Genomic DNA, 18,948 nt, shown 5'->3' with positions numbered 1-18,948 from the left:
TCAAATGGCTTAATAGGCATTATATGTAGAACAATACAATACAATTCATACATCTCTAATCCAGATGCATGTATCTGTAAGTGACACAGAACAAATATAACACAAAGATGCAGTTACACTTTATGGCCACGTAGCGGCGCTGTAGATCTACTGCGTCTGGGAACGCCCACCGTAAATTCCTACTGTACGCCGTTCTCAAAGGTAAATAAGCTTAATAGCTTGCTTTTATGCACCGGTGGTAAGCGGACATGTACAAACGCCTTGTAATTCAACGACTTAGAGGTTACACCGAAATAAGTGAAAAAACGTGACAAATGGAGAAAATAACGATGTGGAAAGTTTAATTGAATATAACAAAAGCACAATACAGAACATATATTTTCTCTGGATGTTTCTGTACCTCTGGTCAGCATTCACCGACCTCCGACTCTAGAATGTAAAGTAGTAAAAGTGTGATCCTACATTACTTCATAAATATATATATTCAAATTTAAAATAAATATTCACAATGTCCGCCCCACAGACAATACATAATGTTTACATCGTCATTACCTTTGGTTTGGTGGACTTTGTTCGATAGCAGCTTTTCTGCCTGGATTTCATCTATGTTGGGAAGCACTCTGTCAGGGCTTTGCTGTAAAGAAGCAGCGATTATTTCATTTGTCATAAAAACAGCAGCAGTCATCATTTTCACATAACGTCTGATATCTTACCATGAAATTCTCAAAGAGTTCAATTCCCATTCCTCCCCGTACGTTGTCTGATATGTCCGGGTATGTTTGGACAAAGTGCTGGAGAGAGGGACAGAGATCAGCTCAAATGTCCCCAAATGTCTATTCAGAGGATTATTGAATCATTAAAATGCCACTTGATGTATATATATGTCTGTGTGTGTGTGCGTGTGTGCGTGCGCGTGTGCATGTGTACAACTCTAAATGTGCATTCCAATAAGTAAGGGATAATGTATAGAGCGCCGGTCATTATATATACAAGTGAACCGAGCGTTCCACGGCATTGAGAAGACCCGTGTAATAATGAACAACAACTAATGAATGAATAGAAACCCACAAAGGGGACTATCCAAATTAAATATTTGTGTATTAAAATGTGTCAGACAAAGAAAAAAACATAATCAGTTTTGTCAATATTAGACAAAGAAAACCCTCTGTGTTTGTCCGTGCATGTGTGTGTACCATCAGGGCCAGGCTGGCCTGGATCTGGGAGTCCTTGTGCTCTCTGGTGGCCATCGCACACAGCAGATAATGGACCACGTCGAGATCCAGCAGCTCCTGAGAAGTGTCTTCCCCCGACTGAGCCAGCAGGCTGTGGTGAACGAGAGCATAGGGTCCGAGCGATCACTACCCAGATTGTACATTTCTAGGGTTACGCATCCCTCAATGGGCTGCATTTAGTCATTTAGTGCTGACCTACCGATACTAAATCAATGTGTAAAGCAAACTTATAAAACTGTTTGTACCGTATAGCTTTGGCTGCAGCTGCCTGCTGGACTAACACAGATAAATATGCTGTCATCTCTTCAGGGTCTGGTGGGGTTCATATAGATACATAATTACACTATTAGTATCGGTATCATTAACATGAACTTTACGGATGCAACGTGCAAAAGGATCTGATTCCTGCAATGAGCATTAGCTCAACTTGTGTAATTGAACAGTTTAAGGAGAATTGCCTAAAAAAAACCACTTTGCTGTACTTTACTACAGCAGTATACCAGCGGACCTGGTGAATCAGGCTGTGTTACAATTTGCTATTCGTGAGTATTATTGTTATTATTGTGTAGTCCGGTTACCATAGTGTATAACACTAATCGTTAACACTATTGGCATTGATTGACTATGAGTAACACTATACAAACTGACAGTGTCTCTTCAGTGTATGACAGCAGCGCTGCGCTGGTCGTAGGAGGGGACGTCACCTTCTGTCCTGGGCCGCTGCTGGCCCCCCTCGCTGGGCCTCAGCAGAGCCACCAGCCCTCTCAGGAGCTCCGGCCCCAGCCAGGACCGGCTCAGGTCCAAGATCAGACCGAGAGCTGGGGGGCACAGAGAGGGGGAAAACAGGGTCTCGACGGATGTTTGCTACAGGGTGAAAGCGAGACACAAGCTGGCCTCGAAGGAGCCCTAGTAAGGTGGTGATGATTATTCAGCCCAAAGAGTCACAGCTACCAATGGTCCTCACTACTTTGAAGTTTTATCCAATGCGACTTATACTGATATTATTTGTATCATATGTCCGATCATATCATTCGGTATCCTCTATCATGACAGGTGGTTAAGGGTAATAGGTCACATATTAAGGTGGCAGCATTCAATCCACCTCCATGCCATTCTAAAGTGCGCTCCAAGTCCGACACACGGTTCCTCTGACCGCTGCCTAAGGCCACCCTACCTTCGCCCTCCACCTCGTAGCTCAGTGAGCGTAGCAGCTGGAGCACTGGCTCCAGGATGCTCGGATGGACCGTCTTCACCTCAGCCTTGGGGGAGGGAAGCGATGGGGGGGGACAATGAGCTCGGCTCCCATGTGATGAAAATACCAGTTCAGATCCGCGTGTGCGTCTGCTCATGTGTCTGCTTCTGTGGCGGCGGGTGTGTGCGTAACGTGCGCTTGCGTTGCATATGTGTGTGCGACGTGCATGTCTTTGACATAATATTAGTAATTTGAGTCATTCTATATTAAGTTACATAACATTTATTCAGCAGACACTTTTGTCCAAAGCGACTGACAGTGAGTTCATCGATGAAGTTCACCCCCCCCAAAAAAGTGCAAGAATCGTTTTAAGTGCATTCAAACGTCGCGACGCGCGGTCGTACCTGGACCGCGCGCAGAGTGCGTATTATGCGCTGCAGGGCCGGGGGGGAGCTCGAGGCCATGAGGCCCACCAGGCGCTGGTACACCTGGGGCTGGTACCGGGGGTTCCCGTGGACCAGGGTCTCCAGTAGCACCTGGGCGGCCTCTTGGGTGTCGTCCCAGTCGGACTCGGCCAGGCACTCGGCCACCACCTTCACCCCTGCATGCATGAGAAAAACACACCTCTTATCGGTCAGGCTCAGGAGGTAGAGCGGGGTTGACACCTCACCCTCACTGCTCCTGACGAGCTGGCTGTCGTTTGCATGCCTGACTCCGCCGTCACCGTGCGTACGAACCGTTGCAAGTCGCTTTGGATAAAAGCGTCTGCTAATGCCCTAAATTGAAGTTAAAAAATTGAAACAACAAACACGCTGATGACATCGTGATTGCGGTTGTCTGTGTCGTGGCAGCGTGGGTCGCGGTCCGAGCTCTGCGTGAGGCGGACCTTGGCTTTCACAGATGATCTCTTTGTACTTGGGGCTGGTGGTGGAGATGGTTTGGAGCAGGAGGAGGCCCTGGTGCTTGTCCTCCGCTGTGATGTGGATCTGACCCAAGATGTCCAGGATGGTGAGAACCCCGCCGTCCTCCAGGAACTCCAGGATGTACTGATGACTGGGAGGGCACGGAGCACGACATGTCAGTGACTAGAACATGGAGGAGGACATGTTAGTGACTAGAACCCCTCCATCCTCCAGGATGTACTGATGACTGGGAGGGCCGGGAGCAGGACATGTTAGTGACTAGAGCACGGAGCAGGACATGTCAGTGACCAGAGCACGGAGCAGGACATGTTAGTGACTAGAGCACGGAGCAGGACATGTTAGTGACTAGAGCACGGAGCAGGACATGTTAGTGACCAGAGCACGGAGCAGGACATGTTAGTGACCAGAGTACGGAGCAGGACATGTTAGTGACTAGAGCACGGAGCAGGACATGTTAGTGACTAGAACATGCAGGAGGACATGTTAGTGACTAGAACATGCAGGAGGACATGTTAGTGACTAGAACCCCTCTATCCTCCAGGAACTCCTCGATGTCGTGATGACTGAGTGACATAAATTCACACATTCATGCCAACAGGCCACATATGTCCTTGCCGACTAGAGAGGCTTCTTTCTCATGTATCAATTCTAGAGATGCAAGCGGTACAGGGTGAATCGAGACACTCAGACGCTCAAGGACACAAAAACCTCTCCCCCCCAGGAGCTCCAGGGTGTATTGATGACTCTGTGTACATGGAGCAGGACATGTTAGTGACTAGAACATGGATCAGGACATGATAGTGACCACAACCCCTCGCTCCTGTACTACAAAAGTAATACAACACGTCAGGTCGGTCGCTCACTTGCTCGAAGCTGACAGGAAGACTCCGACCGCTTTCAGCTGAAGACCAACGTTTGTTTTTCCAAACATGTATCTGATATTGAATGCTAAGGTAATGACTCAGAAATGGACTCACGGTCAATGCAGACAACTTTAACTCACTTCAAGCCCAGTTAGCACAATCCCAAAAGATGGCTAAAGCATGAGATGCTACGCCAGGGTGTCCGAAGCTAAATAACTGAATGATTATAGCCCCGAAACAAAAAACACTAACATATATATTCATAGAAAATAGAAAGATAGCTCTGGTGCTATTTATTTGACATTACGCTCATGCATTAAAGCAGTTGAAGAAAATATGATATTTTGATCAAAACTACACTGCCCTACACTGCATGAACTGGATCTGAAGATATTATCGATAAACTGATAATACATTTAACTGGTTTCATCTAGTCTGTTACTGCATGTCAATGAACGTTTAATGATAGCAATAGTGAAGTAAGCTGCTTCTACTCAATACTAAAAATAATAACTACCAACTCCCATCACCATTCATAATGAGCCTGGAAAGTAAGCAACCGATTTCGAGGTGCATATTTACAGCTTTGCAAGGACTAAGACATCAAAATATAACTTTAACGGCATTTCCGGGGGAGGCTGCCTACGGGCCCCCTAAACAGGTCCGTGGCCCTCAAACCCCAGCCACGCTCCTGGGCTGAAGGATACGTCAATCTTATCCACGTGGTCATGCGGGCCAGAAAGAGACTTGCGCCCAGGGCGAAGGCGGTCTCCAGCTCATAGTAGGTCTTCCCCTCGTTCTGAGCTACGAAAGTATTCAACATGCGGTTCCGTGTTGTTTTATCCCCATGGTCCCATTCTTCAAGGAAGTCCATCACTCTCCCGATGCCCTGGTGCTCTTCCTGAGTTGACATTGTTTTCTGTGTCGAACTAGGACGTAGAAGATAGGACGTGATGATCAATTTAACCGATGTTGACAAGCGAGCTGGGTTACATGTCAACGGTTCTGCACCGTGAGGTTCGCTTCATTGTCACTTTATGTTTGCTGTATCCAAGCAACACGTCTAGCTTTCCCGTTCTGTGTACGGAGGTGACATCTGCTGGCCGAATGGAAGTGGTGTTCAGACAATAAGAATTAATTAGGTGAGTGCTGCATGCAGCGCTCAACTATTGTTCTTCATAAGTTTTATTCTTTCTTTCTTTATTTTTCTCTACAAACTTTGGGACCGATCTCCTTCCTCAATTTTTCACCTAGAGACTCCATTCAAATTTTAAAATATTCAGAATAGCTTGGAATTTCGATATCATTTAAACTTTCTTCAGAATCACAATTTTAGTTTCAAACCGTCATATTCTACAGTTGGTCCCATTAAAGCCGTCTGCCCATTCTGTCAATTAAATTACTGTTGACGCTGGGCTGCTTTTGGAGGACGTTCAGGCAGTGTTGCCAGATTGGGCGGTTTTTCTCGCTCTATTGAGCGGGAAAAACATTTTACATTTTACCTTTCAGATTCTTCAGTACAATTCAATTTACATTTCGGCATTTTTAGCAATGCCTTGCGCTTTTCATTCAGCTCACTTTATTTGTTTCCAACCATTTACATTTTCTTAAAGGCACCCAGTGCAACTTTCGAGGCTTAAAAATAAACATTCAATTTCTAGTCTTTTTTACACGTAGTAAGTTTCAATAACTCCATACCATTACATACCGACATTTAAGCAGCAAAGATGAGACGTCGTTGTGTGGTGAGAACTGATACAAAATCGATAACAACAACAATGCCGCCATTTTCTTTATTTTTTGTAACCTACAATAAATAAAGCAGGCTTCCAGTCAATGGAAAAATGGCTTCTCCCCACCGGCGATTGTTGTTGTTTACGATTTTCTATCAGTTCTCACCACACAACGACGTCTCATCTTTGCTCCTTGAATGTCGATATGTAATGGTATGGAGTTATTGAAACTTACTACGTGTAAAAAAGACTAGAAATTGAATGTTTATTTTTCATTAAATGTTTACATAAAGTTGCACTGGGTGCCTTTAAATGGTGTGCATGTTTACATTTTTTACTCCATTTAGACTTTTGTTCAAATCCCTTCACTTGATTTAAGCCATTTAACGTTTCGTTATGTCTTAATCTATGTGGCTTTATCAAAAAATATTTTCAACCTCACTTTGCACTACAGCACTCACCGCATTTTCTGCAGGAAATGCATTTTCTAGTTTATAATAATATTAGAATATTATCCAATTCCGAGAAAGCAAGAATGCAAAATGCTATAACCTTGCGTCTCCCTCCTATCTATACTATTGCCTTTTTTCTTACTTTCGGTAAAAAAATTTGGTTTTCTGTTCATTCCAAGCATACATCATGCAAAAATGGAATTAGAGAGACGTCTAACTAACAAACACTTATATGCATAATCAAAAATGAAACAGTAACAGTAACAACTTAATTCAAACACTGCATTTTTATTACTTTTGTATTATAACTTTTCAATTAGTCAAAACACGAGCCAATATAATTCATCTTATCAAAATACAATGCATATTTGTAGAATACGAAAATGATCTAACCATGGATGTCTTTCTACATTACCAAATACATTTAGTTTCCAAATGCTTTAAAAATATGGAATATCCTTGCAAACAGCCTACTCTCCCTATGGATAAATACAACGGTCATAGAATCTACTGGTATACCTCACCTACGGCGACACCTAATGTAGTCTATATTTACAAGAGCGGACCCTGAAGGAAGGCAAACAGTGACACAAACAATATGGCTTCCGTACACATGCGGGCTGCATAGCTCCGCAGCCTGCAGTAACCCCCCTGCGGTGAAGTAAAGTGCATCGTCCTGACACAACGCGACACCGTCTACGGCACACGGCGCTTCAAAACAACAACAACAACAACAACAACAACAACAACAGCACCCGCTTCTCTTCAGCTATTTAATAAACGATTTTCCGATCATCACTGTGAACGAAGAACGCGCTAAACCACCGTAGACTAAAACATAAACACACGGGCGACGTGACGACAGAACAGGCGAATAGCGCGACAGCCGCTATCCGCAACACAAAGCCGTGACAAACAACAGTCCTACATTACGAAAAACACATGGAGGGGGGGGGCGTGGCGGGGGGGGGGGGGCCTCAGAAGCGGTAGGACAGCGGCCCCGTGAACCTGAAGGGTTTGGCCTCGTTCACGCTGCACATCAGGTCCTGCATGCGCCGCGCGCGCCGGTCCTCGACCAGCAGGCGGCGCGAGAGCTGCCGCGACGCCCGCTGCGACGCCCGCTTCTCCGCCCGCTTCTGCTTCAGCCACCTGGGGGGGGGAGACGCAGGGGCGGAGGGAGGGAGGGAGGGAGACGCAGGGGGGAGAGGAGGGAGGGAGGGAGACGCAGGGGGGAGGAGGGAGGGAGGGAGACGCAGGGGGGAGGAGGGAGGGAGGAGACGCAGGGGGGAGGAGGGAGGGAGGAGACGCAGGGGGGGAGGGAGGGAGGGAGGAGACGCAGGGGGGAGAGGAGGGAGGGAGGGAGACGCAGGGGGGAGAGGAGGGAGGGAGGAGACGCAGGGGGGAGGAGGGAGGGAGGAGACGCAGGGGGGGAGGGAGGGGTAGGGAGACGCAGGGGGGAGGAGGAAGGGAGGGAGACGCAGGGAGGGGAGGTTAAACACAGGTTGTGTACGGGACCCCGATGCATCGTGCGATAGTGAGGAGGCCCAATCTCAATTCTCTTCTTGCAGCCCTACCCCTCGTTTTTGAGTGGCTTCGACTTGCCCCTCGGAAACAGAAAAAAAGCGAGGGGTCGGGGCTGAGGGGTGAATTGGGATTGGGCCATTAAGTGTACATCCAATTGTGCGCTGCTTTGCGGTGCATTATGGGTAGGTAAGTAGTGCACCACTCTGGAACCCAGATCTGCACACTGGCCACTCCAGTCGTCCTCCAGATTTCGGACAAAAACTAAGAATAGGTGACCAAATAGTGCACGTTAAGGAGCATGGCACCCACATTTCCTGTCGTATTTTGTCTTATGTAAATCGACTTGCCTAAGACAACTAATTCGAAGTTAATCCAAAAAGGTGAATGAAGACCCACTCTTTGAAGGCCTGCTCGCACTCCTGGCGGTTGTGCAGGACGTAGCCACCCTCCTCCTCCACCCTCCTCATGTCCTCCATCTCCCTCTCTCTGAGCTGCTGCTCCTGCTTCCTCCGCAGCCAGAAGCGGAAGGCCTGCTCCCCGTCCACCGGGACCCTCTGCAGGGCAGGGCACGGGGCGAAGGATACACAAGATAGTAGTTTTAGTAATAATTAATTTGATTTATATTGCGCTTTTTCGAAATACTCAAGACTATTTATCTTGATGGGTGTGGCTCTGACGGGTGTGGCTCTGGTGGGTGTGGCTCTGGTGGGTGTGGCTCTGATGGGTGTGGCTCTGATGGGTGTGGCTCTGATGGGCGTGGCTCTGGTGGGTGTGGCTCTGATGGGTGTGGCTCTGAGGGGCGGGGCTCTGAGGGGCGGGGCCCTTACGCAGCCGTTCTGTCTCTCCATCTCCTGTGCGCGGTGGACCCTCCTCTCAGCCCTGACCTGCTCCCCCTTCCTCTTCAGCCACGCCCGGAAGGCCAGCTCGTTGTCCTGCCGCTTCTGCTCCTCTTCCTCCTGCTTCCTCTGCTCTGCCTGGGGGGGGAGGAGAGAGGGGAGGAGGAGAGAGAAGAGGGTGAGAGGTGGAGGAGAGAGGGGAGGAGGAGAGAAAAGAGGCGGTAAAGAAAGGAGAAGGTGAATTAGGTCAATACAATCGCTGGTATCACTTCTTTAGGTTTGCCTTTTTCTAAACGTACGCCAACACGTAAGACATCTACAGCAACCCAACCTCCTCTTCAACCACTGACCCCAGGTCCCGCCGTGCGCTCTACCTCTCTGGCCAGCCGCTCCCTCCTCTGCTGGGCCTTCTGCAGCGCCTCCTTCTGCAGGGGGGACACGGTGCACGTGGCCCGGCTGGGGCTGCCCGCCGCCGACTGCACCCGGCGGCGGGCACCCTGCTTCAGGCTGCCCCTCACGCCGCGGCTGGCCGAGCTGGGCCGGCCCCGGGGCTGGGAGGGGGGCCGGGGGGCCCGCAGGTGCTCCACGCTCTGGTGGGTGACGGAGCGGAAGGCGGAGGAGGAGGAGGAGCGCGTCTTGTGCCGTTCCAGGGACGCCTCGGCCGGCCGGGGGGAGGAGCGGGGGCCGTTGTCCCGGGAGTGTTTGGCCAGCGGCGGGAGCAGGCCGTGGCTCTCCACCTCCTTCAGGCTCACCAGGTCGAACTTCCCGTCCTTCTCCACCAGGACCCTCCCCTCCTTACCCCCCTCCCCCCCGGGGTCCCCCCCCAGCAGGCCGTCTGCGACCGTCCCCCCCGCCGCCGCCGCCGCCGCCGCCGCGCTCTCCTTCCTTGGGGAGATGTTGAGCTCCGACAGCCTCCCCGACACCTCCCCCTCCACCTCGGCGTCCCCGGCCCCGGGGGGCGGGGCCTCGGCCGCGGGGGTCGGCGGGTACTCCCGCGGCGGGACCACCAGGTCCACCAGCTTGTCCTTGAAGTGCAGCCGCCGCCGGCGCGAGGCGTCCGCCGGCTCCTGGTCCCTCAGCTCCCGGTTGGCCTGCTGGATTTTGTCCTGGATGTACTTCTTCTCCTCGTCCGTCTGCTCGTCCGCCGCCGCCGCCGGGGGCGGGGCTAGGGAGGGGGACCCCCGCCGGGAGGGGCTGTCGTGGCGGTCGGGGTCGTACTCCAGGGGGGCCATCGGTGAGGGCCACCGCTCCTCCTCCTCCTCCTCCTTGTCGTCCCCGGCTCCCTGCGCCCCGGTCCTCCTCCTCTTCTCCTTCCCCTTGTGGCTGTTCTCCTGCTCCTCTTTGGTGGAGGACTCCTTCTCCGACTCCTCCAGCTCCTTGTCGATCTCAGCCTCGATGTCGTCGTAGTCGGGCCCCTGGACGAGGGGGTCAAAGGAACACGATGAAGGAGTGAACGGAAATACCATCATCAGCTATAAGGCAGCCTGTTTGAACACTGTGTGTGTGTGTGTGTGTGTGTGTGTGTGTGTGTGTGTGTGTGTGTGTGTGTGTGTGTGTGTGTGTGTGTGTGTGTGTGTGTGTGTGTGTGTGTGTGTGTGTGTGTGTGTGTGTGTGTGTGTGTCCTAACCCTAACCCTATGGGCTAGGGTTAGGTTGTGTGTGGGTGTGTGTGTCACTGTAGCAATGGTTTGGGTTAGGGTATGTGTGTGCGGTTGCGTGAGTGTGTGTTTGTGCAAGCGTGTGTGCGCGTGCGTGTGTGCCCATCAACTATGCATCCCTCGTGGCGTGTACACAACAGCCCAGGGTCCTTGGAGCGGAGTGAAAGTGTGTCCCTGTCTGTGAGGGGAGCAGGTTTCACTTGGCAGCCTGGCACCAACCCCCCCGAGTGGGTAACCCAACCCTACTCACTGTAGCCCTCTGAAGGAGCACGTGTATCCTGTGGGTTCTGCTGTTCGGTAAGTACAATGGAGACCCACGCACACGACAGCCTATACCTTTCACGGTGATCACATGTGAGAGTGTGTGGGGGTTGGTGGCAATCGTCCAATTAATGATAAACACTAAACCAAACAGACAGATTTAAGGAAGCCATAGAATACATAACGCGACACATCCAGGCATTAAGCCATTATTTTGGAATGAGAGGTGCTATGAATTATTCAGGAGATGCTTTCATCCAAAGTGACTTACAGTGCCTGCAGATACAGTACATGTAGTCAATGGGGTAGAAGGGGTGATGAGTCTTGCTAAGGAGGCCTACAGGTAGGTGCCAGACGTCAGGGATCGAACACAGTACCTGGAACACCTTCTAGCCGCCCTACCCTAGCATCCTGCACCCACCTGCCCCTACCTGGTCCTCACTGCGACTCTCCTCGCTGATCAGCCAGTCCAGGTCCTTCTCAAAGTCATCTTCGTAGCCGTCCAGGGTTTTGTTCAACACGGCCTCGCCCATGGTACGTCAGACACCTGGAACCAAACACAAATGTCAAATGAAACACGGCAGAGGAAGCAGAGGTGTTTTTAATTCCCAGAGACACAAAGCCAAACGAAAGAATAGTCTGTTACAGCTGCAGACTTGGCTTGGCACGTTACCTGACCAGACACCTGATTCATTGCTCTGGTTATCCGGTCTCAGACATATCAGTTACAGGTCAGTCGGACAGACTGAGTTTATCATTTGTCAAACGCTATTTAATTAGCATTTCGTTGTGAAGTCTCTACAGCTCTCTGTTGGCACTTGAGAATATTGATGTGGATGTATGGTTTCCCAATACACACTGTTGAATGTAGGGGATGTTATATTCAAGGACAATAGACATACTGTTCCTCTAATATACAGCATTACAAAGTATTTGTTTTCGATACAGAAGGACAACATAAAAAAAGAAAAATTAAGTGGAAATCGTTTTACTTCCTCACAAAAAACGGTCAATAGTAATGTTATAACAATTGATTCACAAACCCGGCCATCACCCTGATCTCAAACTGGCCATCACGATGGCCATGTCCCCCTCTCCGCCACGTCCATCAGTCCATCCTAACACATCTTAATAGCGTTGTTCCTCAGTGTTGTCTAATGTGCTTTGGTCGCTCTGAGCATAACGCTATACAGATGGCAGGAAACTCGCTGACACAAGTATAACCTACATCCGAGCAACACGTCTGCAACACAGGCAGGCCTAAGATGATATGGATCTCATCATCTGAACAGCCTGCCTCCCAACAAAGCCAAAGAAGCCACCATACTCACCCGGGCCTATAGGTTACCCTACATATAATGGCCAGAATAATACATACATGCATGTAATACAACTCCATGGCCGGGTTTTAAAGTAGTTCCCAGCAGCTTAATGAGGCACTAAACTCACCAGCACCTGTTGCTTTAGGTCCTAATGTCGAGGTGCGAGGAGGGAAACCAGTTTATGTTTAAACTTATTCGGGTTAATGATCCATTTCCCTGTCGGACCTATCAGCCAGCCCCACTGTCTGTGCCGCGACACCCGTGCGCATAATCTGCTTGCGGTTCCGCCGCCTGTATCTTAAGGCTTTAATAGTCGTTGCCATGGAGACCGACAACACTCTTTACAGTTTCGCGCATGCGTAAAAGGTCTGGTGCTGGCGCGTCAGATAGGGAGAGAAACTGATTCGTCTAATTTCTTATATATTATTTAGATTGATTAAATAAATAAGCAATATGTGAACATTTGTTTACATGTGTTTACACGTTTAAACACACTATTTTTGAGGTGAGGTGTCACCATTAATCAAAAGGCGCACTACTTCCTGGCCCTTCTGGGCTGCCGTCGTATCGGGAGCTAAAGAACTACATTACCCAAACCCCCTCTGTCGGTGCCAAAGTGCAAGAACCATAGCACACGCCCCCTAGATAGATAGCACGTTACGCCAGCTTGTGATAATGTTTGAGCACTGACCCAAAGTGTAGCAATAACTGTATACACCTAGGAGACCTGCCAATGGCCGCCCTCCTACTCCATTCGGTCAACAGATCGGCTCAAATCACCACAAAGCACTGTTTCATCTCACACAAGGTAAGCACATTGGCCCGACTACAAGACGCGCACGTCGCGTCGTTTCATAACTCTGCGGCGCACCGGTGGAGCTCGCTTCCCGGAGCGAGATGGCTGTCCAGGGGTACCGGGGTACGGTTCATGTGCCAGGGGACCGCAGGCAGACTCCCTGCCGGGCGGTCGAGGAGGGGAGCGGCGCTGGTCCTGGCCGGAGCCGCAGCCGCCGCCGTGGTTGGCTTCGTGGCCAACGCGGGTCACTTCCAGCGCGCTGAGATGGCCTCCAGGGTCATTCAAGTCGCCGAGCAAGACGATGACATCTTGGAGAAGTGCAAGGGGTTCATGTCCCTCCCGGTGACCGACGTGCAAGTGCTGCAGGAGAAGAAGGGAGAAATGTGCACCAGGATGGAGCTACTGATCATGGAGACGCAGGCCGAGTTCTGCCGGGCCCTGGAGAAGGTGGATGGGGGCAAGTTCAAGGCAGATCGGTGGCAGAGGAAGGAAGGCAAGTCGAGGACTTTGGCTCACTTTCTCGCATTTGACACACTTAATGTGAGATGGATTATGAAGCCTAATCTTATCGTAATTTATGTATGTGTTAGGCGGCGGGGGGATCAGCTGTGTGATCCAGGACAGCAACGTGTTTGAGAAGGCCGGTGTGAGTGTGTCGGTAGTGTTCGGACATCTGACCGAGGAGGCTGCCAAGCAGATGAAGAGCAGAGGGAAGGTCCTCAAGGGGAAAGACGGTACGTCCGGTTTCTGAGCTGGTGGGAAAGTGGACTAATGAATTGCTTAGTAGTTTATCGGTTTGTTTACATCTATGGTCTGGGCATTGTGTGGGATCCCTTAATGGACATTATTATGTAGGTTATGTGTTGGTTATTACTGCCACACAATGTATCATTGTCATCCAGCAATATATGACAAGTGAGAAGGATATTTGCAGTCTTATATTACTCCTTGACATGATTACCATGTCATATTTTCATTGCAACTTCTGCTGTGTGTATTCCGCTCCGCAGGTAAACTGCCGTTCTGCGCCATGGGCATCAGCTCTGTCATCCACCCCAAGAACCCCCACGTCCCCACGGTGCACTTCAACTACCGCTACTTCGAGATCGAGGAGGAGGACGGTGAGGGGGGGGGGGAGGCTACGACGACGGGGCCGGCGTCGGGGAAGACATGACACCATTGTGTGTGTGAAGTTGAATGATAGCCTTTGTCTTCTTTTACTTCTTCTTCACTTCCTCTTCGTGTGTGTGTGTGTGTGTGTGTGTGTGTGTGTGTGTGTGTGTGTGTGTGTGTGTGTGTGTGTGTGTGTGTGTGTGTGTGTGTGTGCCTCCCACCAGGTTCCAAGCAGTGGTGGTTCGGAGGAGGCACTGACCTGACCCCCACCTATCTGAACGAGGAGGATGCCTTCCTGTTCCACAACACCCTGAAGGAGGCCTGTGACAAACACCACCCCCAATACTACCCCGACTTCAAGAAATGGTGGGCCTCCCCTCCCTGCCGGTCGATTGCGCGCTCGACTTTGTACAGGTTTACTGTTGGCTTGTGCTTTGCTTTAAATGTTGCCGTGGGCGTGTCTGAAGCACACACACACACACGTACGCTTGGCCACGCTGGGTGTGGCCCTGGTGTTGGAATAAGATAAGAGTGGGTCGGTAGACGGTTTGATCGCAGTGAGGAGCATTTCCTTCTCCCATCAGCACGGCATTTTTAAGTGACATGTCAGCTTCAGCTCCAGACGTCGAAGGCAGATTTGAACCCTTATTATTGATACGATACCAATGTTACGCCACCATAGTACACCATATGGATTTATATCTACAACGACCTGTGTGGTCAAAGTGTTTGTGTCCAATGTACAGTACAACACAGGTCATTCTGGGGAATGAAATTCTTAGGCCTTTAGGGCAGGCGACAACAACAACGTCGTCCGTTAAGCTTCTGAAAGAGCCGTAAACAGGTCATGGCAAGAGTAGCATGGTCTACGTGTCACGCTACATTTAAAACACCTTCCACCCTCAATGTTCAGCGTACTTCCTGTCCCATAACGTCTCCCCTCCCCCCTCCCCCCTCCCCCCTCCCCCCTCCCCCCTCCCCCCTCCCCAGGTGTGACCGGTACTTCTACGTCCGCCACCGGGGGGAGACGCGCGGCATCGGGGGCATCTTCTTCGACGACCTGGACTCCCCCAGCCAGGAGGAGGCCTTCAGCTTCATCAGGAGCTGCACCTCCACCGTGGTGCCCTGCTACATCCCCCTGGTGTACAAGCACAGGGACGACGCCTTCACCGCGGAGGAGAAGAGGTGGCAGCAGCTCCGCAGGGGCAGGTGAGGAGAGCGTCTCGTCCCGACATGCGTGGGTCTCCTGTGTGCTGCAGTCACTCCGCGCAGCGCCCTTATTTTGGATGGTGGGCCAGTTCACCGGGGTTTGGCGGTGGTAACGGACGGTGGTCATGTCTGATTGCATTCATTAGAGAGAGAGAGGGAGGGAGGGAGAGAGAGAGTGAGTGAGAGTGTGAGAGTGTTTTCTGCTGATCGGACTTAGGCTCGCTAATTAAAGATTTGGTCACTGCACAAGTCTTCTCCCACGTTTTCTCCCTCGTGGTTAATTAGGAAGGCCTATCCGCTACATCGCCTTGCAACATCTCACAGGATTTCGGTAATGAAGTGTGTCTAAGTGCTTCCCGGTTGCAGAGCCAACATTGTCTCTTGTTTGGCTATCGGTGCGGTGATTGGGCCGACCTCTTGACCTGAGACTGCGCGTTTCTCCGCTCCAGGTACGTCGAGTTCAACCTGGTGTACGACAGGGGGGTGAAGTTCGGCCTGGCCACCCCTGGCTCCAGGATCGAGAGCATCCTCATGTCTCTACCCCTGACCGCCAAGTAAGTGTGTTTACCCCTCTGGTTTGTTCTAGAATCAGCCAATGAAACCCTCTTGTTACATGAGGATGACCACTAACCTGTAGGGCTGCTCAATTATGGGAAAAATCATAATCACGATTATTTTGGTCAAAATTGAAATCACGATTATTCAAACGATTATTTTTGAGTTTCTAAACATGTTGTATTTATTCAGCATGTCTCTCCCAAAAAAAACGTTGTAACTGAGAACTTTTAAAGTTCGCCTTAAAAAAATTCACAATATGGTCAAAAATAAAATGTTCCAATCTAAAATGATATACAAATATGTATCCAGCTTTTCTGCCCTTTCTATAAAACATAAAAATAAAAACGAAAAACTAGATTATGTTAATTTTGTGATCGTTTGACGCTAAAATCGCGATCAAAATTTGATTAGTCGCCCAGCCCTACCAACCTGTGGTTAAGATGAGTACTAACATGTGGTTAGGATGATAAACAACCACAGCGGATGACCAATAAGCTGTGGTCCCCAGGTTCGACTCAGCTTACTTAACCCCCTGGTTACCAGAGGATTGTTACTAACCTGTGGTTCAGTTGTGTATCAGCTAACTAAGCCCTTGTTACCAGAGGATGAGTACTAACTAACCTGTGGTTGCAAGGTGGGACTAAGCCCTTGTTACCAAAGGATGAGTACTAACCAGTGGTTTGGTTGTGCATCAGTTAACTAAACCCTTGTTATCAGAGGATGAGTACTAACTAACCTGTGGTTTGGGCGAGACTCGGCTAACTAAACCCTTGTTACCAGAGGATGAGTACTAACTAAACCGTGGTTCCCAGGTGGGACCTAGCCCTTGTTACCAGAGGATGAGTACTAACTAACCCATGGTTCCCAGGTGGGACTCGGTTAACCTAGCCCTCGTTACCTGAGGATGAGTTCTAACTAACCAGTGGTTTGGTTGAGCATTAGTTAACTAAGCCCTCGTTACCTGAGGATGAGTTCTAACTAACCCGTGGTTTGGGCGTGACTCGGCTAACTAAGCTCTCGTTACCTGAGGATGAGTGCTAACTAACCCGTGGTTCCCAGGTGGGACTCGGTTAACCTAGCCCTCGTTACCAGAGGATGAGTTCTAACTAACCCGTGGTTCCCAGGTGGGAGTACACCCACGAGCCGGAGGTGGGCTCCAGGGAGGCGGAGATGCTGGAGGTTCTGCGTACCCCCAGGGAGTGGCTGTGACCGTTGCCGTGTCTACACGTCGCTATGGCTACAACATCCAGGGATACCACCTTTTTTTTTTTCTCAATGTTGTCACTTGTCGTCCACGTCGCAGTCGCTTGCGCTTCTGCGGCAAACAACGCTCAGCAAACGCACCGATTGTTTGCACCGCTGCGCATCTCACGTTCCTCGTGGTTCTGCCAACAGTCCTGCATATCGCTCTCATTCTGCCGTCTCATCACGGGGCTGGTTCTGATGATTCATGACGTAGCCTTTGGTAAGATTAAACCAACTCCAAGCGGTAACGGTGTTGACCGATCATCCATTGCCTGCGTTTACAAGCTGTGTTCTTGAATCAGACTTTTAAGGTGTTATGCTGTAACTGTCTTTCTAAGCTGTGCTTAACGACGCATACACAACAATTCACCTTGAAGTGGGGCATTTAGTTTCTGCTGAACTCTTTTTTTTCTTACTTAAGGGACTCTAAAACCATGTGCATTAGGGATAGTGAGTTAGTGAATCGATTTTTGTTATTGAACCCGATTTAATATGAATGTGATTATATTATGGTACGATTTCACAAAAAACATAAAATTTGTATACTGCCTCTGGTTGAGTCTTGATTTATGTTCTTGTTGAGACAGTATTTTGAAATACAAAGGAAGGATAAAGTAAGGATTTAATTCAGAAGTCACAAAAACACATTTTACATTTTTTATTAGAAAAAATCAAGCCTTTGAATATAGCCTAAGGATTTTTTTTTTTACATGTCCTCCTGCATGTATTATGTAAAAGGGTTATGCAATTCTGTTAGATGAGGAACTATATTCATATACTTTAAATGTTCAACAACCAAAATGGCTACAACCCTTTCCAAGGTCGTGGCCTTAAAACCCCAAACAAACAGTGCCAAGGTTCACCCAACTCAGTGCTTTTAGAGTATCACGTGTATAGAATATGACATTTATCAATGTTAATAAATATCTAGCAGATACATTTGGCTTCTAGACTGTCCAAAGGAGTATTGCATATTTGCCTTGAAGTGACTTGTGTCCGAGTAAGGCTGATGTTTATTGCTGTGTGTGTAGATCCAAACACCAAACCAGGTTCTGCCATAGTATCCATTAAAGATAGCTTAGTTTGTCCACCACTTGCCTTCACCACTTAAAACAGCTACATTAGTATCAATGCATTCACTGCAATATGTATGACACACAAAAGGACATTCACACATACAGTATATATACATGTACACAATTCCATATACACATTACACATGCTAAACCTGGCTCTGTCCGTTTAATACTGCATGGTTCTCTCTGAAGACAGGCGCGTTCGACTCCTCACGCATGATCCCCCCCCCCCTTCAGTCCCTTATTCCTCTTCAAGCCGTTAGACATTCAGACACGGTCCCTAGCCCCATGTAACCAGAATCAGACCTTGGACCTGGTTGGTCCCAGCCGGGAAAGTGCTGGTGAAGAGTGTGGGGGGGGGGGGGGTTCCGTGGTGAGAGTAAAATGTCTGTTTTCCATGAGGCGGGCGAGAAGGCCAGGGTGGACTTTCTACGTGCAAACAATGCCCCCCCCCCCCTTCCTTCCCGTGTCCATGCTCAGAGCCAGATCCATGCCAGGCAAGACGAACCAAGACACGCACACACCGTCAGGGCCACACGAACACACAGTTACACAATCAGCCTCTAGCAAATTCTTTAAAACCACACGTATAGCTTGGACTTTCTGTACATTCCGATGACTTTTATTCTCGTTGCGCTTTTATACACAAGCGCGCGCGCGCACACACACGCACACTGCACAGCCTGACGCGCTCAGTCCCGTAGCAGTCACCCTGCCCACGGACCAGTGAAACTGCAGGAAGGGCAATAAGGGGGGGGGGGGGGGGGGGGGGGGGCGTGTTTTGGTACTGTAGTATCGGCCTCGTCTCTGCGGCCTCGTGAGTCATTAGTGCAAGTTTAACCAGCGCTGGTTTCAGACCACCGTTCTTTAACCGTTGGGCGCGCTACAAGGTCCGCGTGTTAGGTGTGACGACGAGGAGGTCGACGGCGACCGCCACGCGTCCAGCTGAAGTCCTC

At 49.7% G+C, this 18,948-nt stretch overlaps 3 protein-coding genes across 4 annotated transcripts; 1 reads left to right on the top strand and 2 right to left on the bottom strand.

The window, feature by feature from the left end:
- Nucleotides 1-324: 324 nt before the first annotated feature.
- armh1 (armadillo like helical domain containing 1) lies at nucleotides 325-5,263 on the bottom strand. The gene is made up of 11 exons (XM_060067999.1): nucleotides 4,918-5,263; nucleotides 4,211-4,282; nucleotides 3,311-3,477; nucleotides 2,829-3,025; nucleotides 2,407-2,491; nucleotides 1,937-2,050; nucleotides 1,478-1,544; nucleotides 1,194-1,323; nucleotides 714-791; nucleotides 553-634; nucleotides 325-429 (listed from the first exon to the last, which is right to left on the bottom strand). Exons 1-11 carry the CDS (start codon nucleotides 5,121-5,123, stop codon nucleotides 407-409), a joined length of 1,221 nt encoding a protein of 406 aa, XP_059923982.1. The 5' UTR covers nucleotides 5,124-5,263; the 3' UTR covers nucleotides 325-406.
- Nucleotides 5,264-6,663: 1,400 nt separating this feature from the next.
- On the bottom strand, nucleotides 6,664-12,345 carry ccdc181 (coiled-coil domain containing 181). 2 transcript variants are annotated; one of them, XM_060066503.1, is made up of 6 exons: nucleotides 12,123-12,345; nucleotides 11,105-11,220; nucleotides 9,106-10,170; nucleotides 8,747-8,893; nucleotides 8,316-8,473; nucleotides 6,664-7,544 (listed from the first exon to the last, which is right to left on the bottom strand). In XM_060066503.1, the coding sequence occupies exons 2-6, from the start codon at nucleotides 11,204-11,206 to the stop codon at nucleotides 7,373-7,375; spliced, it is 1,644 nt and encodes a 547-aa protein (XP_059922486.1). In that variant the 5' UTR covers nucleotides 11,207-11,220; nucleotides 12,123-12,345; the 3' UTR covers nucleotides 6,664-7,372. The 2 variants fall into 2 exon arrangements, with proteins under 2 accessions (XP_059922486.1, XP_059922487.1); XM_060066504.1 differs by having other exon boundaries at nucleotides 9,130-10,170; nucleotides 12,123-12,344.
- A 259-nt stretch (nucleotides 12,346-12,604) lies between these two features.
- Nucleotides 12,605-17,466, top strand: cpox (coproporphyrinogen oxidase). The gene is made up of 7 exons (XM_060066505.1): nucleotides 12,605-13,284; nucleotides 13,382-13,525; nucleotides 13,802-13,912; nucleotides 14,129-14,270; nucleotides 14,895-15,113; nucleotides 15,563-15,667; nucleotides 16,796-17,466. The coding sequence occupies exons 1-7, from the start codon at nucleotides 12,729-12,731 to the stop codon at nucleotides 16,878-16,880; spliced, it is 1,362 nt and encodes a 453-aa protein (XP_059922488.1). The 5' UTR covers nucleotides 12,605-12,728; the 3' UTR covers nucleotides 16,881-17,466.
- Nucleotides 17,467-18,948: the final 1,482 nt, after the last annotated feature.

The sequence above is a fragment of the Gadus macrocephalus genome, chromosome 12 (assembly GCF_031168955.1).
Source record: "Gadus macrocephalus chromosome 12, ASM3116895v1".
Classification (NCBI taxonomy): Eukaryota; Metazoa; Chordata; class Actinopteri; order Gadiformes; family Gadidae; genus Gadus; species Gadus macrocephalus.
The sequence above is the reverse complement of the archived record's forward strand: the minus strand, read 5'-3'. Positions and strand labels throughout refer to the sequence as shown.